The sequence below is a fragment of the Cervus canadensis genome, chromosome 20 (genome assembly GCF_019320065.1).
Source record: "Cervus canadensis isolate Bull #8, Minnesota chromosome 20, ASM1932006v1, whole genome shotgun sequence".
NCBI classification, from domain to species: Eukaryota; Metazoa; Chordata; class Mammalia; order Artiodactyla; family Cervidae; genus Cervus; species Cervus canadensis.
Window position 1 is genome coordinate 20,726,434 of NC_057405.1, and position 24,601 is coordinate 20,751,034.

The 24,601-nt window shown below is 37.5% G+C and overlaps 1 protein-coding gene across 2 annotated transcripts in view; it reads left to right on the forward strand.

Moving 5' to 3' along the window:
• The window catches only part of ADGRB3 (adhesion G protein-coupled receptor B3), an 851,399-nt gene that overhangs the window by 442,595 nt on the left and 384,203 nt on the right, over positions 1-24,601 (forward strand). For both annotated transcript variants that reach the window (XM_043439524.1, XM_043439523.1), the window contains 2 exons: positions 11,594-11,743; positions 12,547-12,622. In XM_043439524.1, the coding sequence (XP_043295459.1) occupies positions 11,594-11,743; positions 12,547-12,622 (226 nt within the window). The remainder of the gene's footprint in view (positions 1-11,593; positions 11,744-12,546; positions 12,623-24,601) is intronic.

Sequence of the window (24,601 nt, forward strand, 5' to 3'; positions counted from 1 at the left end):
ATTCTTTTACAGATTGTTGACCAGTTTTCCCAGCATCACTTGTTAAAGAGATTGTCTTTTCTCCATTGTATAGTCTTGCCTCCTTTGTCAAAGATACGGTATCCATAGGTGTGTGGATTTATCTCTGAGCTTTCTATTTTGTTCCATTGATCTATATTTCTGTCTTTGTGCCAGTTCCGTACTATCTTGATGACTGTGGCTATGGAGTATAGTCTGAAGTCAGGCAGGTTGATTCCTCCAGTTCCATTCTTCTTTCTCATGATTGCTTTGGCTAGTCGAGGTTTTTTGTATTTCCATACAAATTGTGAAATTATTTATTCCAGTTCTGTGAAAAATTACCATTGGTAGCTTGATAGCGATTGCACTGAATCTATGGATGCTTTGGTTAGTATACTCATTTTCACTATATTGATTCTTCCAATCCATGAACACAGTATGTTTCTCCATCTATTTGTGTCATCTTTGATTTCTTTCATCAGTGTTTTATAGTTTTCTACATATAGGTCTTTTGGTTCTTTAGGTAGATTTATTCCTACGTATTTTATTCTTTTCATCGCAATGGTGAATGGTATTGTTTCCTTAATTTCTCTTTTGTGTTTTATCATTATTAGTGTATAGGAATGCAAGGGATTTCTGTGTTTTAATTTTATATCCTGCAACTTTACTTTATTCATTGATTAGCTCTAGTAATTTTCTGATGGAGTCTTTAGGCTTTTCTATGTAGAGATCATGTCATCTGCAAACTGATAGTTTTACTTCTTCTTTTCCAATCCAGATTCCTTTTATTGCTTTTTCTTCTCTGATTGCTGTGGCTAAAACTTCCAAAACTATGTTGAATAATAGTGGTGAGAGTGGACACCCTTGTCTTTTCTTGACTTTAGGGGAAATGCTTTGAATTTTTCACCATTGAGGATAATGTTTGCTGTGGGTTTATCATATATGGCTTATATTATGTTGAGGTATGTTCCTTCTGTGCCTGCTTTCTGGAGAGTTTTTATCATAAATGGGTGTTATATTTTACATTTTTAACAGTGAATTCTGGTTCCTAAGAGAAGGATTTCAGATAACAAGAGTGGACTGAAGGGAGGTCAGTCAGATGACCCTTGAATTAGCCCAGGTGAGATTCTGGAGGCTTCCAGAGGGATCTGGAATGGAGACAGAGGGAAGAGAGGTGACTTAAGACACTTGCTAGAGATAACATTGAGAGGAGGTGTTGATAGATGGTTTTAGGAAGTGAAGGAAAACTGGAACAACACTTAGGTTTTTTATTTGAATATCTGAGTACCTGGCGGCACCTTCTGTGGAGATGGGGAAGTGCTTGGTGGCAGAAAATCAAGAGTTTCGACACAAATACTGCTTACTGAAGGAGAGAGTCACTATGTTGGTCATATCAGATATTTTTTCTTCTGCGATTAAATACAGTGTTTTCTTGCATGACCATTCATTTATGAATTGTTTGTGGCACCTTCTACATCTTACTGGAAGAGTTGGGTAGTTGCAACATCAGTCTGCTGGCCCCCACAGCTGAAAATATTTACTTGTTTTGCCCTTTCTAAAAAACTGATCAGCTCAGCAGTAGAGCATGGCTGGAACCTAATTTTAGAGTATGGTTGTTGTTTGTCTAAACCAGTGGCCCTTTTCAATAATCTTTAGAAAGCCTTTGTCTCCTTATAAAGCAAGTCTGTCATTGTTAAGGGCTTCTCAGGTAGCACTGGTTCTAAAGAACCTGCCTGCCAATGCAGGAAACCTAAGAGATGCAGGTTCGATCCCTAGGTTGGAAAGATCCCCTAGAGGAAGGCATGGTATCCCACTCCAGTATTCTTGCCTGGAGAATTCTATGAACAGAGGAACCTGGCAGGCTACAGTCCATGGGGTTGCACAGAGTCAAACAAGACTGAAGAGACTTATCACACGTCATTATTAAAATGCATCCTTCTGTTTCACAGCTACTTTACTATTGTGGTTTATTTTTTTGCTCTCCATTTATTTTTGGTGTCTTTCCCTGTTTGCTCCTCTAAGAGTGGAGCTTTCCTAAATTACACATCACAGCCTCTTTTCTGCCATCTCCTAGAAGCCAGCTGACCACCGAAGCTTTCTCTATTTAGGAAAGGTCCCTACCTACTCACCATTCTCCTGAAGATCACTTACTGTTACTGACATTTAGTCTGGTTTTGCTTGTCTGTTCCCTGTCTGTCTCTCCTCCGATACCATGCTGGTCCCACGAGGGCAGGGACTTGGATTGTTTTGTTCACTGGTGTATTTCCAGTGCCCAGAACTATGCTTCGCATATAGTAAATATTCAGTTAACCTCTGTTGAATGAACAAATCTGTCCACTGTATTCTCTCTTTGGGGGAACTTATTCATGTTTGCATTATCAACTATTACTTCTTACTAGAAGACATCCAGTTCATATCTCCAAGTTCTAAATTTGATCATGCTGTAAATCTCAGGTCTCTTAGTCCAAAATTTCATTTTCAACCTTTCCTTTGATTACTTCTCTACTTAAACCCTTATGCTGTATTAAAAATGTTACTTTTTTTCCAGGGCATTGTGGTTTCCTCACCTGATACCCAGACACTGTTCTTCTGATGCTTCTGGACATCATGGCTCTTTTCCAGGCTTTAAGTCTGCACTGGCCCTCTCTTCTTCCTCTGACTTATGCTCATCCATCAAATCTCAGCTCATGTTCTACCTCTTCAAAGAGGCCATCTTTGGCAAACTAACCACATGCCACCTCATCAGTTCTTTCTTTCATACCACCTGTCACACCTCAAATCATCCAAATTGTTTCTTCACTTACCAAATGTGTGTTTCCCACTAGACTGCAAGCTTGTTAAAGGCAAAGACTGGGCATCACTTGCTCAGTTGCTAGTTCCTCAGTGGTGGGACAGTTCCTGGAATACTCTCAGGGCTCAACAGAAGTTTGCTAGAGGAATGAATTTCCAAAGAGAACCCCAGTCCACAATGATCATTTATTTGTCAAGTCTTGGCATCTGGCAATGCTGTTACTGTTCTGGGGATGGATGATTCACTATCTTGGGAAACCCTGGGATTCTGGATTTCAGTTGCTGTTTCCTCCCTGTATGGGTGCCTGATTCTTACTCCTCTAGTAAGGTTTAAATACCCATAGACCTCAAAACAGTACATCACACACACACTTACACACACAATGATGCATACACAAGCATGCCTATTTCTCTTCTCTTGGTTTATTATCATCTAAAGGTCCTTCCTCTGCAAGAATACTGCTCTTCATTTCACAGGTTCGGAGAAGAGGGAAAATTTATTTCTTACAGCATTTTCTTTATCGATTTGGCTTTAAAATTCAGGTATACATGCAAAAATGCTCAGCATATCATATTTTATTTTCTATTTATGTTAGGAATGAAATCATGAACTACTTCTCTAGAGAAGATCACCATTTATAAGTGCCTTTTTATAAAAGTACACAAAACATACCCTTTTTAAAAACTGAAATAAAACTGGTATAATCAGCTTAAAATTTCCCTCATTAAATTTTGCATAGCATAAAAAGAAAACGGCAGTCAGAAAGAACATGCAGTAGTTAACAGAAAAAGTACAGAAATTAAGATGCTTTTACAATATATTTCTCTTTAAAGAAAGGTTATAATATTTGATAATAGCTTCTCCAACATTTGTCTGCAACAGGGGTAGGCAAACCTTTTCTGTAAAGGGCCAGGCACTAAATATTTCAGGTTTTGTAGACAGTACAGTCTGTGCTGTAACTGTCCAACTCTATTACTGTGGCCTGAGAGCAGCCGTAGGCTTCACATGGATGAATGGTGTGGCCGTATCTCAATAAAGCTTAATTTGTGTCCATTGAGATTTGAATTTTATTTCATTTTCTCATGCCAAGAAATAATGATTCTTCTTTTTATTTTTTCAACTACTAAAATATGTGAAAACCATTTTTGCTCACAAATCATACACAAATAGCTGGTAGGTCAGATCCAGCCTTGGGCTGTAGTCTGCCCGCCCCTGGTTAAGAGTGTTCAGCTTAAACAAGGTGATATGTTGGTCTGGCTGGGGGTGCACCATGTATATCAGCAGGAATATATGCCAGGGAGTAGTATCTGAGAGGAAGCTGAGAGGAGCTTCTGCAGAGATCACTGCTGTTCGGCCAGAAGTTCAAGAGCAGAAATCAGAAAAGTGCCCTGCAGTGCAGAGACTCCCAGGCTTTGAAATGGCTAATGGATAAAAAAATAGAATCTGAAGTTGATAATCCACAATTAATTTACAAGGTTTTTGATTTTAATGCCAGAAAGGAATATACAAAACAGTTTAAGTTTCACTATATATATACAGCAGGTCATTAGAAAGTAGCAGGTTGCATACGATCTTTGACTTGTCACTTTCTCAGCTGCCTGTTGAGTTTGTCTATTTCTAAATATCAGGGGGCCCTGCATTCTCTCTTCAAACAAATCGGTGAACTCCCTAATAGGAAGGCGGTTTCTCACCTAAAAATCTCTGTGTGCTGCTCAGGGATGTGGGGTTGTTACTCCCTGTAGCAGGGATGGTGGAGGCCGAACTGATCGATGCTCTCAGCGCTCAGCACCCTGTCCTTGCAGACGCCCCGCCCACCAGCTCTGTTTCCCAGGAAACGGAGGCTGCAGTCTGCTCTCGGGTTGCCTGTTCTTTCCCCAAGACCCTTAAAAACTCCAGTCCCAGCCTTTGGGAAGGAGACAGCATAAATGAGGGAAGTTGGATGGGGATAAGGGCAACTAAAAAATCTGTCCGTTTGAATGTCTGTTTCCTATAAACACTGTTGCAGAAACCTGAAATGTGATTGTTCATAAGGATATTAGAACATGAAGATCATGATGGATGAATTAAATTATTTGTATGTATAGTATCTGCACCCCCTTCTGCTAACCACGGTTCTTCAGTGACATCTAGTTTTGATCTTCTGTTGGGCAAATAAGATAGTTTTATTTCCTCTAATTGAATCATTATGTCTGTCTTTTGTATTTAGCAAAGCAAAGTAAATCTGCTGTTACGCGTTAGGTACAAACTGCACCACACAGTGCAAAATTCTATGCTTCTGAGTAGGCAAACCGAGATTTGAATCACGGTGTCACCACTTAGAGCCCTCTTCTTCATTTAAACTGAAGGCACAGATAATACCAATAAGGATACTGATAACACCAGTACCTCTTAGGGTTGTTTTAAATATTAAATAGTGTACCATGTTTAAGGTATCTGAGCCAGGTGCTGTACTAGGAACAGGGCCTAACACAGAGGAACTACTTAATAAATATTAATATGTGCTGAATCAGTTAAGGAACAGTGACAAGTGCCAAGACCATGGCAAGTGTGCAGTAAAAGTCAGCTGTCCTTCCCTTCCCTCCCAGATACCCTCACTATTTTACAAGCCACTCAGCATTGCCATAGAAATATAAAAGCAATGGCTTCTTAAGCTGCTAAGTGCCACAGAGGTCACACCGCATATACATACACTCTGCTCAGCTCCCATGTGCTTGCTATGGGCTCATGAACAAAACTGAGTCACTTTCTTTTTTCTTAATTAATTTTATTGAAGTACAGTTGATTTTCAGTCTTGTGTTCACTTCTGCCATATAAAAAGTGATCCAGATATACATACATATATACATATATATATATAGAGAGATATACATATATATACACATTTTCTTTTCATATTTGTTCCATTATGGTTGAGTTGCTTTCTAACACACTTAGGCAATGCACCATTCCCTCCCAAGTGTTATGTATGGGATTTTGAAACTGCAGGTGACCAGCCAGTAATAGTGAGTGATGTTTTCCACAAGCACTTCCATTTGGATAACTGGCCAATTTTCTAATACTGAGTCAGGATCCAGTTTCTAAGTTGTTCCTTCTGAATCAACATGAAATATAGTGCGAATTTTAAATGTTTTGGAAGCATCGCTAGTAAGTGGCAGTGAGAAAGATAGCTTTTAGGGCGTCCCGTAAAGAACTTCCGATGCCCCTCCACTTCTGTTTATGATTATGACGTGCCTTCCTTCGGGAGTTTCCCCTACTCCTGGCGTGAGTCATTGCATTTGGCACTTAGGTCACTGCCTAGAAGTAGTGCTTTTGAAGTTCTTTGTGTGGGCAGTGGCCATGACTGCAACAGAAATATTGAATTTGTCATCCACAGCACAATCATTTCCCTTCTCAATGGAGGAGATAGATTTTTAATGTGATTGACCTTGTGTAACCAAATAACCAGAGAAGGCAGTGCCTTGCCTCTGTCAGAAGCTACTAGAATGAAGGAATGAAGGAAGGGAGAAAGAAAGGGATGAATGGAAGAGGGAGGGAAAGAAAAGGGTGAATTTAAAGGGCACTGTTAGTCACTCCTGAGGTGGCACATTAAAGTTGATGCATTAAAGTACTGAAGAATGACCTGTATTTATTTTAAGTGCAATTCCTGTCTTTGGTCTGAATATATTCAACATTAAGTTTTGGCTATGTAATTTCAGGCCTGAGGTCACTGAAAGACAACCAAAAAGGAATGTTCAGTGCAAACTTCAAATACTTTATCATACTGTGGATGTAGGATGAGGTAGTTTCCTAGTTCCCTTGGAAGTAATTTGAGGAAACCTACTAGAAAAGACAACAATTCCATAGGACCACTCATGCTTAAGGTACTGATTTGGCATCCAGCTCTCACTGCTTGACATATAGTTATTTATCTCATCCTCCAACATTCCAGTGAGATAGATAATATTATTATTCCTGTGGTACAGAAGAGGAAGTGGAGGCACAAAGAGGTTAGACAATTTGCCCTGGGTCACACAGCATGTAAAATGAACTTGCAATTTATCTTCTAAAATGAGACTTTTGAGTGTGATAGGTGGTGGTAATCATAATCGTACAAAATAACAGAAATGGACCAGGACTGGCCCTGAAAGTCCAGGACATCATAGTTAGCCTAAAATATCCAGAATTTGAATCCATGGCCCAGATCCAGAGTCTGCACTGCTCTGACTCTGGTAAGCTGCCCCTTTCCTCCGCTGGCTCTCATTTGCCCATTCTGTCCATTCCTGCAGCATTTATCCATACACTTCCAGTCCCTAGCGTTTTCTTTCCAGATGCCTTATTTTTTCTCATTGTGTATTTTTTTTCAATTGAAGTATAGTTGATTTACAATGCTGTGTTAGCTTCAGGTATACAACCAAGTAATTCATATGTGTGTGTGTGTGTGTATATATATATAAATTTTTCAGATTCTTTCCCCTTATAGGTCTTTGCTGTTTATCTAGTTTATATCTATCTATTTGTGATCCCATATACTGTTTCCCACCAGACTCCTCCGACCATGGTATTTTCCTGGCAAGAATACTGGAGTGGGTTGCCATTTCCTCCTCCAAGGGATCCTCCCCACCCAGGGATCAAACTCATATCTCCTGTGTCTTCTGTATTGGCAGGCAGATTCTTTACCACTGAGCCACCTAGGAAGACCCCTGTTTTATATGTAGTAGCTGTATATGTTAATCCCAAACTCCTAATTTATTCCTTATGTTTTTCTTGTTCATGATGCAACTGATTCAACTTTACAAGGATGAATCAGACAGAATCCCCATTGTCCAGGACCTCAGTCAATAAGGACAAAGGGCTAAAACCTCATGATTTTTCTCAAGAACAAGTTAGAAGCACCCTATCTGCTTTGATGAACCAAAGGAGAGCTCAGTGGTTACAGAAAACCAAAACAAAAGAATGACTCATGTGCTTTTAGACCATTTGTAGAAAGTTCCGTTATGCTTCCTGATGGGCAAAAATCTATAGCAAACCCGAATCCTTTGAGAGCTTGGCCAATAACAGACACAGTGCTCTCAGAGGATTTTATGCTGTCTATCCAAATGCAAAATGAAAGCATTAAAAATGCAGAGTGAAAGTCAGCTGGGTTTGCTCCAAGGTTTATCCATGATGAGTCACCTATTTTTATTGCATAAGTAATAAGGTCTAGTGTTGTAATGAAGACATGATACAGTGAATTTAGGGTAATTCTTGGAGCATTCAAGACTTGCCTATGTGTTCAGGGACATTGTGTCCTTTGAGATTTTTTTCTAACCACTTTAATCTTCTGTAAGAAAGACATTTTCTCAGTTTTTGAGAAAAGACACGATGTTATTTGAATCCTCACACAACTGGATTTTATGCAGCAACTTATGGAAGCAAAGCCTGAGGGTTGTTCCCTCATGCTGTGCACAGATGCTCTTTGGCAGCACTAGACATGTATGTACTCTAGACATGTCTTAGGATATCATTGACTATAGCTGATTTACCATGTCATGTTAGTTTCAGGTATACAACACTGTGAGTCAAATATATATTTATATATATTTTTATATATATACATATATATATGTATATACAATCTTTTTCAGATTCTTTTCCTTATCAGTTATTACAAAGTATTGAATATATCTCCCTGTGCAATACAGTAGGTCTCTGTTGACTATCTGTTAGTATTTTATGCCTGTTAATCCCAATTTCCTAGTTTATTCTTCCCACCCCCTCCCCTTTGATAACTGTCAGTTTGTTTTCTATGTCTGTGAATCTATTTCTGCTTTGTAAAAATAAGTTAATTTGTATTATTTTTTAGATTGCACATTTAAGTGATGTCATATAGGATTTATCTTTGTCTGACTCAGTATGATAATCTTTAGGCCCATCCATGTTGCTGCAATGGCATTTTTTAATTCTTTCTTATAGCTGAGTAATATTGTATTGTACAAATGTACCACCCTTTCTTTATCCATTGATCTGTTGATGGGCATATAAGATGCCTCCATGTCTTGACTATTGTGAATAGTGCTGCTATGAACATTGGGGTGCATGTATCTTTTCAAATTATGGTTTTCTCTGCATATATGTAAGGCATTTGTTTTTAATCTTACCTCTTTTGAGCTCCCTAGTTCCCTAGAGACTAACTGCGTTTAAATTTTACCTGACGGTTTTAGAGAAATTGAGTGAAAAAGGGAAGGAATTGAGGACTGGGTTGGCCCAAGTGTCTATTACAGGGACCAAAAGAAGGAAAAAAAAGAAGTCGTCTTAAATCATTTCTGTTGTATGGAAATAGGTTTTCTTGTCAATTAATCACGGCACTTTATGACGGCACTGTCATAAAGAATGACAGTGTCACCTTAAGCATCTTCCTATGTAGGTTTAAGATAAAAATTTGCACATTTAAATACTGCGTATTTTAAAGAACTTGTATACTGGTAATTGAAGGCTATATTTGAATCTTGTCAGTCTATGAAGTCATATCTCTTTTTATAATGTATTTATTAAAATGCCATCTTACGTTATGAACTGGACTTCCCTGGTGGCTCAATGGTAAAGCATCTGCCTGCAGTGTGGGAGACCCAGGTTCGATCCCTGGGTCGGGAAGATCTCCTGGAGAAGGAAATGGCAACCCACTCCAGTACTCTTGCCTGGAAAATCCCATAGATGGGGGAACCTGGTAGGCTATAGTCCATGGGGTCACAAAGAGTCAGACATGACCGAGCGACTTCACTTTCTTTTTTCCTTTCTTTCTTTCTTACTTTATGACCTACATTTCTATAAAATTAATGAATACAGGTTTGTTTTTATACACTTCCTATGCTCAATACTGTGCAATTTAAAGGACTTCTTACAGAAGTTAGATAAGTGATTCTAAGTGATTTTTGTATTCCTTTAGTCTAGAATCAGAAGTCAGTCAAATCTATATGGTTGTCATTTAACACCCAATGTACTTCCAACTGAAGAATGAATGCATTTCATAAAGTAAGATGCATACATGTATAATTATCTCATTTTTATATATTTAAGAGTAATGTATTGAACCTGCATTTGTTCAGTATAAAGTGATATACAATTGGCACAGAATAAGCTTCTTCCATATGACATCTCTTTCTTTATGATTGTTTATTTTTTCTATTTTGTTTTCTTTTCAATGTATATAAAAGCCATAGGAACTATTAGACCTCACAATCCAACAGTTTATCTCTTGTTTTCCTTTATAATAGAAACAAGAAATCAGAAAAAGCTTTATTACTTCTCATCAGTTTTTAGAGCAGCAAAGTGAAATAAATTTCCTCTCAACACCAAGACAACCAAAGTTAGAATCAAGGGATTTGGAAGAAGATGCACTTAGCTTTGCATATTGAATGAAGCTTGGAGGACCCTTAAGAAAGAGCATGCTGCCAATGTTCTGGTCTGTGCATCTACATGCACTGGAGTCTTTGGACCCTTTAGGACAGATAAACTAGGTTGACTTCTGGACCATAAAGACCATGTTGATTGAATTATTAAAGAGACTAAAATAATTAGAGATGCTATCCCAAAACAGCATTTCACATCGATAACAATTTATGTTACCCAGCACCCGTTCCCTTCAACATTTAGTTACAAAATCCTTTTTTAACGTTATTATGTCAAATTACAGGCCAAATGAAATTCTATTCTCTGCTGATAATGGATGTGTATAATAGTCTGAAAGAGCTTTCACAAAGTATAGTAATATATAACCAATTTAATTTGCAACTAAGCCAGTGAAATAATATATTTATACAACTAATATTGTCAAATTCATAATTTTCATCCTCTCTTGTTGAAATTACATGTTTCTTTTGAATGGAATACATTTATGAGGAGCCTAATGGTTTCTTACTACAGCTTTTCTGTTGTGACAACTTTTAGGGTTTCTCCACTATCTTCCATTTAAATTATACATAGGATATCTGAAACTTTAATGTGAGACAAGTATGGACCTAAGTAAAAGTTACAAATTAACTAATCATTGAAAATGTATATAATCAATAAGTGCTTGAGTATTTACTATCATAGTTTTGTTACATATAGTTATTTATTGATGTATATATATAATAAAAATATATTAAGGCATTACCAAACATATTATTCATTGAGTAAACACAGAATTCTCTTTTCACATATTTATTACATTTATTACCTTCAATTATGGGTGTACATTTTAAGAACTGTTTGTTATTGCTGTTCTACCTGTTAAATAATTCTGCATATTATTTTGTCCCTGTGGTTATGGCATTGTTGGTACTTGGTTATTTGAATTCTGACAGTTCTGTCTCCCAGAGCAATATGCTTGTTTTTCATGTTCATGGTACCCCATCCAATCCGTGAAATAATTGTTCCAATGGCAATGTTCAGAGGTGAGCACAGAAAACTTGGTCTGAAGACAAAGTACAGATTTAAATGAAAATGTCAGTCTGTGAGTCAAGTGTGTTAACCAAAATATTTAACAAAAAATACAGCATGGGCTTCTAACCATTAGAATGGAGGCCCATCATAAACAACTAGTATGTCTGCACGTTTTGTGCTCTGACTGTCCACCACTGACCATCATTGTATGATCCCTGCTGAGAGCAACAGAAACCAAATTAATAAGAAAAACAGTCAGCAGCCTTAATCAGCATCGTCTAGTATGAAGGACTAAATATGTTTTATAGCTCTGATAAATGTAATTTGGACTAGAAATTTTCTTTTGACTATACTGAAAGGTTTAATTTGGTCAGTTTTGATAACACTGAAAGATTTTAGTTGACATCATTGCTTCTTTTTTAATAGTGGCTAGCATTCAGAAGCTTCCTGCGGCCTCTGTTCTGACAGACATCAACTTCCCAATGAAAGGACGGAAGGGAATGGTTGACTGGGCAAGAAACTCAGAAGACAGGGTGGTCATTCCAAAAAGCATCTTCACTCCTGTGTCATCAAAAGGTAAATATGTGAAGCAATTTAGGCCTGGAGAAAAAAATATATGAGTTCAATTTAATACTACACTAGCAATTTAGTCTGTAATCATGACCTTAAAGTCATTTTGTAACTATAGAAAACTCAATTTGGTGTCGCCTAAATCTTAATTTACTTGAATAAAAGATCATTAAAACATAAAAAAATAATACAAGTGCAAATTATAGACCTGCTGTTGACATGGTCAAATTTTCAGTGTTGACAGTCTCACCCCAGTGTAAAGCATGTGGCACAGTATTTTAAGTTTAGGTATTGAAATAGGCTGTGTTTTCTATTCCGTACAAAATAAATTATTTCTGCCTCACTTAAAAAATTGATATATAAAGACAAATCTAAGAAGAGAATTGAGTTTTAAGAACATCTTAGGTAGCCTCTTAAATTGAATGGCCCTTTTCAGTAGTGACATTGTGATCTTACTTCTTACCTTGGAGATCTGACATTTTAACTGAGAGCTCCAAAGAGCGTTGGCTGTCTCCCCACATCACTGGGAATTTAAGCTCTTTTGCTGTAACCACAGCCACTTCTTGTCTCAGCTTGAAGGAAGGTTGCTTCATGACATAAAACCCACTGAAAATATATCTTCTGGGGCCATGATTAACACATACAGTGTGTGGGCTCAGTTGCCCGGCATGGTTAAGAAGGCATATCTTATTCCTGGCTTTGCATCGGTAAATACTGGAATCCCCTCATAATTAGGAGATTAAAAGTTTTATAGGACATAGTATTTTTCTTGCTGTTTTGCTAATATGTTTAAATTTTATTCTTTCTAGAATTAGATGAATCATCAGTCTTTGTTCTTGGAGCAGTCCTGTACAAAAACTTAGATCTAATTTTGCCCACTCTGAGGTAAGCTACAAAGTAATAAGCTGTTATAATCTCTGTAAATTATTCCAAAAATGTGATTATAGCTCATTCTATGAAAATAGTCAAACAAGCTTTGGTAATACAAAGGGCTTTTCTTAAATGAAATAGAAAATACCAATTTAATGAACAGCTTATTAGCATACCATGGCATTGCAAAACAAGTAGGAAAGACAATTTTGGTTCCTGATTATAGCCCTGTAATTCTGACTTGCCTTGACTGAGGAAGAAAAAAGTAAGAAAAAGAACACCTCAAGGCTCTATAATAGAATGGTTCATTTTAAAATTAATCTGTCTTCTTGCTTTATTTGTACTTAATGTTACTGTTCACCAGCATGACATGAAACTAAAGCAGTGTCATGATGGCTGAGAACACACATTTTGTTCATCGGCTCAAGATCTCAATTTGCTTCTAAATAAATATCCAATTACAGTTACATTAAGAAAAAATGCTGTTGTTCAATTAGAGGAGTAATTTTGGAAGAAATCCATTGATTCCTTTCCTCCCAGACATTAAAAAGAAACAATTACAAATAGTAATTCTTCCAACATTAATTTATTTGCTCTGCTGTCTTAACTGGTTTACCAGATCGGTAAAGAATCTGCCTGCAATGCAGGAGACGCCAGTTTGATTCCTGGGTCTGGAAGATCCACTGGCGAAGGGATAGGCTACCCACTCCAGTATTCTTGAGCTTCCCTTGTGGCCCAGCTGGTAAAAGAATCTGCCTGCAATGTGGGAGACCTGGGTTCGATCCCTGGGTTGGGACGATCCCCTGGAGAAGGGAAAGGCTACCCACTCCAGTATTCTGGCCTGGAGAATTCCATGGGGTCGCAAAGAGTCGGACACGACTGAGCGACTTTCACTTCACTTTCACAGAAAAAAAAAACAGAAACAAAAACATGGGCTCCCCAGGTGGTACAGTGGTAAAGAATTTGCCTGCTATGTAGGAGATGCAAGAGACCGGGCCCAGTCCCTGGGTCAGGAAGATCCCCTGGAGGAGAGCATGGCAACCCACTCCAGTATCTTACCTGGAGATTCCCCACGGACAGAGGAGCCTGGTGGGCTACAGTCCATGGGGTTGCAAAGAGTCAGACAGAACTGAATGACTGAGGACTCATGCACACAGAAAGCAAGGTGGCCCTCTCTCTGGATGATGCTCTCCTCACTCTTGATGACCTGTTTGCTCCACCAGGGCTCACTGTGGAGAACTTAGACAAAACTGTATTTTAGTTAAATACAGCCCCAGGGCTGTGAGTACTTCTTCACTCCCTCGCGAGTAAAGCGCTAAGTTTTTCGAGGGGAGAGACTGAAAATTGATGTGTACATTATACCAGGGGCATAACAAATGGGCTAATAAATAAAAACAATTAGAGTTCAGTCCAGTAGGAAAAGATCTCCCAAGAAAGAAACAACAGTTGCAGTGACTATTCAAGATTATTTGGAGAAAATCTATGTGGAGCAAATTGATAGAGTTGGTGTGTCATCCAGGGCGAGGTTTCAACCACAGAGACAACTCAGAAATCTAGCTTTCTTTAACTCTGTTCTTCTCTGGATGGAAATTGGGCTTCCTGAATTTTAATAGGTTTGTGGTTCCTTTGGTTCTACTAACACCTTTTCAAAGCTAATTCTTTCACGTGCAGTTTTTCCACGGGTTTTATTAAAACACATTGGTCTATGCAGTTACTCGCAGCTAAAACTGATTTGTAGTTACACTGCCTCTATCTCTGTGTATGATATTTATTTGAGGAGAAAGTTAAAAGATACTCAAAGTTAGCCCCTTATTTCCATTGGCTGTTTGTGTAAAGCTAATCTTGCAAGAATTCTAGATTAGGCACTAACTCAAAATCAGATGATTTGGATTTTAATTTCAATTGAACATAACAAGAAATTTATAAGCTTTTCAGTCACTCAGTCATCATCTGCTTCAGTTCAACTTTAAAATAGAAGCACCTTTATGTGCGACATTCATTCTGTTTGCTGCAGAGGGACATAGTGAATGCAAATGAAATACTCAGTGTATAATGCTTTAGACTGTGAATTAGTTTCACTGCTACATGTTAAACAGAGTTGCATTATGATTGATCTTGTTTTGAATAACACCATAGAACTTGCTCACCTACACAAAGTCAGATTATTCTAAGTTTTATAAATTCATGGAGTGAAGGGAATTGGAAATTTATCTAGGGATATTGGCCTCTTTGTAAAAAAAAAAACAAAAAACTTTCAACATTTTTTACATCATGGCAGAAGCAATGGTCACTTATGGGAGGACTAATGGCAACATTGTGGGCAGTTTAATGCATAAACTGAAAAAGTCCAGAACTGTCTCCACTGGCACTACCTGTGACAGAGATTCAGATTAACCAATGGGCAAGCCACTGACTGTTTATGTGTAAATCGTGGAGTTGAACTCAAAGGTTCCTTTTAACTTCAAAAATTCCTTGTCTTTATTTCAGCAAAATTGTAGAATCTTAGCGTTCTGACAATTTATTTGAAGTTCTTAATAATCTTTATATAAGAATTGTGACTATGTACACCCACTTACACTTTCTAAGGATGAAGTAATCAGGTAAATGACTATAGGAAGACAACATTCACCTTTAGATTCATTAGAAATAATGACCATAGAATGCTTAGGATGAAAAGTTTGTTTAAGCACTCTTTTAAAGGTAAGATATTGGCATTTCCTCCTCATTTTCTTTGATTTCGCACTGTACAGTGATGTACACCACTAAACAATCTCAGTTTTTTTTTTCCTTTCCAAAAAATTGTTCCAGAAAGTCTAGTGGGTAGAAGAAGCCTTTCAGAAGACAAGAGTGATGCCTTTGTTATATAGTCACTCAACAACTATTCACTATGCAACATCCCTCCTCACCCAACTGTCTTAATGCTTTTAAATCTCCTCTATTCTCAGAACTCCCAGAACAGTGCTTAATAAATAATAAATGCACAAGAAATGTTTACTGGAATAATTGTCTCTATATGATAAAATATTCTATCTCAAAAGCCAGTTTTTTAAAAATTGAGGTACATAGAAGTTTAGTGTTTATGTTGCTGTTCAGTTGCCCAGTCATATCCAACTCTTTGCAACTCCATGGACTGCAGCACGCCAGACCTCCCTGTCCCTCACCATCTCCCGAAGTTTGCCCAAGTTCATGCCCATTGCATCAGTAATGCCATCCAGCCATCTCATCCTCTGATGCCCGCTTCTGCTTCTACCCTCAACCTTTTCCAACAGCAGGGTCTTTTCCAGTGAGTTGGCTGTTTGAATCAGATGACCAAAATATTGGAGCTTCAGTTTCAGCATGAGTCCTTCCAAAGAGTACTTGGGGTTGATCTCCCTTAAGATTGACTGGTTTGATATCCTTGAAGTTGAAGGGACTTTCAGGAGTCTTCTCCCACACCACAGTTCGTAGGCATCAATTCTTTGGCTTTCTGCCTTCTTTTTATACTATTGAAATATTTTAGGAACAAAGGAATAAAATACATTTTGTTGCTTCACTGTAAAATTTGACTGTGCTAACTGAATCCAATAGAAAAAAGACATATCTTCTTATTCAACATGAAAAAATATACAAATTTACTCTATATGTTTAGTTATAATTTGTCAGATATTCGTGACACATTTTATTCTGTGATCATTTTGCTAATAATTATCTGTTGAATATTTTGGAGCCAAGCTTCCCATACACAGAATAATGTGAGGCTTGCTGTTAAATCTCCAGGAATTTTATATTTTGATACAGTATTTTTAAAATAATACTTTGCATAATTGCCCTGGTGCAGACCAAGAAGTTGATCATGTTTCGAATAGATATCATTTAGAATTTTCCCTTAATATAAAGGCAGCAATAACTTTGCATATTGACTCTTTCATTTAGATAGTTGTTTTTTTTCCCTTTCCCTAATATACCTTCAACTCTTCTTCAAACTGCAACCTCAATTTTACTGTTGGATTGTTTTTCCTTTTACAATTAAGTGGGTTCAGATTGTGACTCCATCTGAAGGAAATGTGCTCTACTCAAGTCCAAACTAACTAAGGGCTATTCTCAGCCTCCCAATTGTATTCTTCAGAATAATGTCTCACAGTAAAAAGCACAGAGCCAATGCCAGAGGCCCTTTAGAGGTTAGTTCTGTCCAGACTCTGATTCTGCCAACAAGAGAACTGAGCCCAAGATGCTATATCCGAAAGGTGGGTGGGTTCTAATCCACCTCAAGTCTTTGGTTTTCCAAAACCATTATCTTTCACTGTCTTGCTGCCTCTGGATGCTCACATATCTATTTCTTCGAGTAGTACAGATTTCTACATTCCCTTGGATACATGTATATCTTCTGCAGAAAAACTTGAAAGGCCCAGGGGGAGGTAGCCATGCATGGGTACCTCAAAGTGCTTGGGGTCAATTTGGTGGCCCCAGTCAAGGCTACCGACACCAAGGGCTGGACCCTTCCCACCCTACGTGACCGCTTTTGAGACTGATCACTGAAAGCTGACCAGCAAAGGTCAGGGGTCCTTTGGGGGTGCTGAGAGCATTCACAGAGACCCTGTGCACATTAGTGAACTAACCACCACCCACCGCCTGGTGAGTTCTTACCCTGTTGAAGGTTTAATTGCAGTACATTTTAGTAGGACAGTTTGGTAATTCCAGGAGCCTGTAAAAATGCATGATTAACTGATAGAAATTATCTCTAAGGAAGAAAAATATATCCAAACATGCATTCAAGCCAAAGAGTTCAAGAAACAGTTGTAATCAACCCATTGTCTAATTCATCTAATAAAGCCAAGTTCCAGCTGTGTAGGAAAATTACTATACTTTTGAGTATGGGAGTAATGTGTACTTTTCCTTGTAGGATGTATAGATGTGCTATGCTGTGGTTAGTCGCTCAGTCATGTCAGTCTCTTTGTGACCCCATGGACTGTAGTCCACCAGACTCCTCTGTCCATGGGATTCTCCAGGCAAGAATACTGGAGTGGGTTGCCATGTCCTCCTCCAGATGGAAGATGTAGTCCTGCTTTAAAAAAAAGAAAAAATGTGCATAAACGAAGCTATTAACATTCATTATAAAGGATCTAATTAAAATTATATGCAAATTACACTATAGTATTAATGTGCTAGGAAAAATATGGATAAACAACAACAAAAAACTTAACATTTTCATTAGCCAGTAACATGAAAACTATTTTTTCAAAACGGAAAAAAAAATCAATAATGCAAAATCACATAAATATGCTGTCAAGTGCACCAACCTAATAAGAGATAAATGATGCTAATTTTTTTCATATTTGGGAAATAGAGCCCATTTGAGTTCCTAATTTATAGGAATTAAAAGCAAACAGGAATAGCAATGAACCAGAAAATATTGTAAATATTAGAAAAACAAAAACATAATCACTTTTATACCAACACATCATGAAAGTAATCTGTCTGAAATACTGAGTTGCACCAAAGATATGTTGTCTTCAGTTTGAGGACCAGATTTTGAACTTTCTGAGTTTGCAGTGACATACTGTAGTTTTTTAGTAGTCTGTGTCTTTTTATAATGTCCTATGGTGAGGACATTAAAAATTAACATTGTCCATGGGGTAACAAATTTTTATGACTAACACTATAAAATATTATAATATTAAAAAGTCAGTATATTTTTTTTAATGAGTTTAATTTAGCCATACTGTTTTACAGTGAATTTAAACCCCTGATGACTTAGCTTCACTGTGGGTCTAGGTGTTACTTAACTTGAAATTGTCATTTGTTTTTGAAGTTCTAAGTTAGCCCAACTACTTTTAGCAGCTATCAGCTGATTTTAGTATTAAACATAAGTGAGACTGTCACACTAAGTGAAATAAGTCAAAGACAAATATCATATGATATCACTTCTATTGGGAATATAAAAAAGTGATAGGGATGAACTTATTTAGAAAACAGAAACAGACTTACAGACATAGAAAACAAATTTATAGTAACCAAAGAGGAAAGGGGGAGAGAAATAAATTAGGAGTTTGGGATTAAGATATACACACTACATTGTATAAAGTAAATAATTAGCAAGGACCTACTATATAACCCAGGAAGATATGCAATATACTCTGTACTAATCTATATGGGAAAAGAATCTGAAAAATAATTGGTGTATTTATATGTATAACTGAATCACTGTGCAGTATACCTGATCTAACACGACATTGTAAATCAGCTATACTTCAATATAAAACTAAATTTTTTTTAAAAGTAAATGTATTTAGCTTAATGATTTCGATGAAGTCTCCGTTTCCTGGAATATATGAAATCACCTATTTTATTTTGGCTTTATTTTAATTGAAAAGCTCATTTAAAACAATTATGAAAACTTTCAGGTTAGAAGCTGCATGAACTATACTTTTAAAAATAGAAAGAGGCTACAGTAATTTTAACATTTTTATTAAATCATTAACTCCTTTTTACTGTACCTTATCTGGCTACATTTTATTTGCATGATTAGTTCCACAATCCCTTCTACTGATATTTGTTTTTTAACACTGCGTTACATTTGTTTAGTGCTAAGTCACTTCAGTCATGTCTGACTCTTTGTGACCCCATAGGCTGTAGCCCACTAGGTTCCTCTGTCCATAGGATTCTCCAGGCGAGAATACTGGAGTGGCTTGCCATTCCCTCCTCCAGGGGATCTTCCGGACCCAGAATTGAATCCGCGTCTCTCATGTCTCCTGCATTGGCAGGCGAGTTCTTTACCACTAGTGTCACCTGGGAAGCCCAAAATGCAGTAAAAAACACCTAACATTTACCATCTTAACCACTGTAAAGTGTACAGAATAGTAGTGTTGACTCTATGATATCTATTGTGCAACAGATTTCTAGAATTTTTTCACTTTGCATATTTCTTAAACAGCAACTCCCCTTTTACCTCCTCCTCCTAGCCCCCAAAACCACCATTCTACTTTCTGCTTCTGAAAATTTGACTATTTTAGGTAACCTTGTATAAATGAAATCATACAGTATTTGTCTTCTTATTACTGGCTTATTTCACTTGGCATCATGTCCTCAAAATTTATCCGTGTTGTAACATAACACAGAATTTCCTTCTTTTTTAAGGCTGGATAATATTCCATCATCTGTATTAATTTACTTTCTTTATCCATTCATCTGTCAATAGACATTTAGGTTGCCTCCACCTCTTGGCTACTGCAGTGAACATGAGTGTATCAATATCTATTCGGGATCCTGTTTTCAATTTTTTAGGATATATAACTAGGAGTGGGATTTGTAGATCATATGGTAATTAAACTTTTGAGTTTTGAAGAATCTGTGTACTGTTTTCCATAGCAGCTACACCATTTCACATTCTCACCAACAGTGCAGAAGGCTTCCAATTTCCCCACGACCTATTCACTGCTTGTGATTTTCTGTTTTGTTGACAGTGGCCATCCTAATGGATGTGAAGTGATATTTCCTTGTGATTTTGATTTGCCTTTCCATGATAATTAGTGATGTTTGAGTATCTTTGCATATACTTATTGACCTTTCACGTATAACCTTCCTAGAGATATCTAAGTCTCTTGTCCTTTTCTCAGTCTTACTGTTTTCATTTTAGAATTTATTTATATATTCTCAATAATAATCCTTTATCATATATATAGCTTATACATATTCTGTCTTATTACATACTAGAATTTTTACTCTGACAGTTGTTTTCTTGACTATTTTTAAAGACATATGACATACATATGTAGTACCACATATCTATTTTAACTTTTATTGCCTGTACTTTTGGTGTCATATCAAAGAAATCATTGCTAAATTCAAAGTCATAAAGCTCTTCCATGTTTTAATCTAAGAGTTTTATTGTTTCAAATTTTATGGTCAACCTTGTCAAGAATAGTTAGACCATGTATGTGAGGGTTTATTTCTAGGCTCTCTATTCTATTCAATTGATGTTTATATGTTCTATCATCTGTCTTTATGCCAGTGCCATACTGTTTTCACTTACTATCACCTTGTAACATGTTTTGAAATCAAGAGGTATGGTACCTCCAGCTTTCATATTCTTTCTAAAGATTGTTTTGACTATTCAGAATCTTTTCAGATTCCATATGAATTTTAGAATTTTTTTTCTATTTCTGCAAAAAGGTCATTAGAATTTTGATATGGGTTGCATTGATCTGTAGATTGCTTTGGGTATTATGGAAATTTTAACTGTATTAGGTCTTTCTGTTCATGAACACAGGTTGTCTTTCCATTTGCTTGTATTGTCTTTAATTTCTTTCAACAATGTTTTTTGGTTTTCAGTATACAATTCTTCACTTCCTTGGTTAAGTTTACTCCTAAGTATTTTATTCTCTTTGATGCTGTTGCAAATGCGATTGCTTTCCTAATTTCCTTTTAGGATTATTCATTGCTTGTGTTCTTGTTTAGTTCACTAATTCATGTCCACCTCTTTTCTCACCCCATGAACTGTAGCCCGCCAGGCTCTTCTGTCCATGGGATTTCCCAGGGAAAGTTACTGGAGTGGGTTACAATTTCCTTCTCCAGGGGATCTTCCCAGCCCAGGGATCCTGAACTGGCAGGTGGATTTTTAACCACTAAGACACCAGGGAACCCCCATTGTTAGTGTACATAAATGCAAATGATTTTTGTGTGTTAATCTTGGGTCTTATAACTTATTCATGTGTTTATTAGTTCTAAGAGGGTTTTGGTGGAGTCTTTAGGGTTTTCTACATTTTAAGGTCATTTCACATGAAAGTGAGATAAATTTGTTTCTTCCTTTCCAATTTGGTTGCTTTTTGTTTCTTTTAATTTCCAGATTGTTAGGCTATTACAAAAGCCCTACTTTTTAACAATTCTAGGTCTAGTTTGAATAGAAGTGACAATATATTGCATACTTCCTTTGTTCATCAACTTACAGTGAACAATTTTGGTTTTTCAGCATTGGGAATGATGTTAGCTGAGGGTTTTTCAGGATGGCCTTTATTATGTTGAGGTACATTCCTTCTAAACCTAATTGGTTGAAAGATTTTATCATTATACAGTATTGAAATTTTCAACTGAATTTTCTGCATCAGTTGAGATGATTGTGTAGTTTTTGTTCTTTTCAAAACTGTTGTGCAATTGTTGTTGCACATCACTCAGTCGTGTTCTGCTCTGCAATCCCATGGATGGTAGCACACCAGGCTTCCTTGTCCTTCACCATCTCGGAGCTTGCTTAAACTCATGTCCACTGAGTCGGTGATACCATGGAACCAGCTCTTCCTCTGTCGTCAACTTCTTCTCCTGCCTTCAGTCTTTCCCAGCATCAGTCAGCTTTTTGCATCAGGTGGCCAAAGTATTGTAGCTTCAGTTTCAACATCAGTCCTTCCGATGAATACTTAGTACCAATTTCCTTTAGGATTGACTGGTTCGATCTCTTTGCTGTCCAAGGGACTCTCAAGACTCTTCTCCAGCACCACAGCTGGAAGGCATCAGTTCTTCACTGCTCAACCTTTTTTATTGTCAATCTCTCACATCCATACCTGACTACTGGAAAATCATAGCTTTGACTATATGGACTTTTGTGGGCAAAATAATGTCTCTGCATTTTAATACACTGTCTAGGTTTGTCATAACTTTTCTTCCAAGGAGCAAGCCTCTTTTAATTTCACAACTGCAGTTACCATCCACACTGATTTTGGAGCCCCCCCCAAAAAAATAAAGTATATCACTGTTTCCATTGTTTCCGCATCTATTTGCCTTAAAGTGATGGGACCGGATGCCATGATCTTAGTTTTCTGAATGTTGTGTTTTAAGCCAGCTTTTTCCACTCTCCTCTCACTTTCATCAAGAGGCTCTTTAATTCCTCTTCACTTTCTGCCATAAGGGTGGTTCATCTACATATCTGAGGTTATGATATTTCTCCAAGCAATCTTGATTCTAGCTTGTGATTCATCCAGCATGACATTTCACACGATGTACCCTGCATATATGTTAAATAAACAGGGTAATATATATATTGCATAGGAACCTGGAATGTTAGGTCGATGAATCAAGGCAAATTGGAAGTGGTCAAACAGAAGATGGCAAGAGTGAATGTCGACATTCTAGGAATCAGTGAACTAAAATGGACTGGAATGGGTGAATTTCACTCAGATGACCATTATATCTACTACTGTGGGCAGGAATCCCTTAGAAAAAATGGAGTAGCCATCATGGTCAACAAAAGAGTCCGAAATGCAGTACTTGGATGCAGTCTCAAAAATGACAGAATGATCTCTATTTGTTTCCAAGGCAAACCATTCAATATCATGGTAATCCAAGCCTATGCCCTAACCAGTAATGCTGAAGAAGCTGAAGTTGAATGGTTCTATGAAGACCTACAAGACCTTTTAGAACTAACACCCAAAAAAGATGTCCTTTTCATTATTGGGGACTGGAATGCAAAAGTAGGAAGTCAAGAAACACCTGGAGTAACAGACAAATTTGGCCTTGGAGTATGGAATGAAGCAGGGCAAAGGCTAACAGAGTTTTGCCAAGAGAACGCACTGGTTCTTCCACTGGTTGGAAGAGGGGAACACCCTCTTCCAACAACACAAGAGAAGATTCTACACATGGACATCACCAGATGGTCAACATCGAAATCAGATTGATTATATTCTTTGCAGCCAAAGATGGAGAAGCTCTATACAGTCAGCAAAAACAAGACCAGGAGCTGACTGTGGCTCAGATCATGAACTCCTTATTGCCAAATTCAGACTTAAACTGAAGAGAGTAGGGAAAACCACTAGACCATTCAGGTATGACCTAAATCAAATCCCTTATGACTATACAGTGGAAGTGAGAAATAGATTTAAGGGACTAGATCTGATAGAGAGTCTGATGAACTATGGACAGAGGTTCATGACATTGTACAGGAGACAGGGATCAAGACCATCCCCATGGAGAAGAAATGCAAAAAGGCAAAATGGTTGAGAAGACCTTACAAATAGCTGTGAAAAGAAGAGAAGCGAAAAGCAAAGGAGAAAAAGAAAGATATTCCCATTTGAATGCAGAGTTCCAAAGAATAGCCAGGAGAGAAAAGAAAGCCTTCCTCAGTGATCAATGCAAAGAAATAGAGGAAGACAATAGAATGGGAAAGACTAGAGATCTCTTCAAGAAAATTAAAGATACCAAGGGAACATTTCACACAAAGATGGGTTCGATAAAGGACAGAAATGGCATGGACCTAACAGAAGCAGAAGAGATTAAGAATAGGTGGCAAGAATACACAGAAGAACTGTACAAAAAAGATCTTCATGACCCAGATAATCATAGTGGTGTGATCACTAACCTAGATCCAGACATCCTGGAATGTGAAGTCAAGTCGGCCTTAGAAAGCATCACCAGGAACAAAGTTAGTGGATGTGATGGAATTCCAGTTGAGCTATTTCAAATCCTGAAAGATGATGCTGTGAAAGTGCTGTACTCAATATGCCAGCAAATTTGGAAAACTCAGCAGTGGCCACAAGACTGGAAAAGGTCAGTTTTCCTTCCAATCCCTAAGAAAGGCAATCCCAAAGAATGCTCAAACTACCACACAATTGCACTCATCTCACACTCTAATAAAGTAATACTCAAAATTTTCCAAGCAAGGCTTCAGCAATACGTGACCCATGAACTTCCAGATGTTCAAGCTGGTTTTAGAAAAGGCAGAGGAGCCAGAGATCAAATTGCCAATATCTGCTGGATCATCGAAAAAGCAAGAGGGTTCCAGAAAAAACATTTATTTCTGCTTTACTGACTACGCCAAAGCCTTCAACTGTGTGGATCACAATAAACTGTGGAAAATTCTGAAGGAGATGGGAATACCAGACCACCTGACCTGCCTCTTGAAAAATCTATATGCAGGTCAGGAAGCAACAGTTAGAACTGGACATGGAACAACAGACTGGTTCCAAATAGGAAAAGGACTATGTCAAGGCTGTATGTTGTCACCCTGCTTATTTAACTTATATGCAGAGTACATCA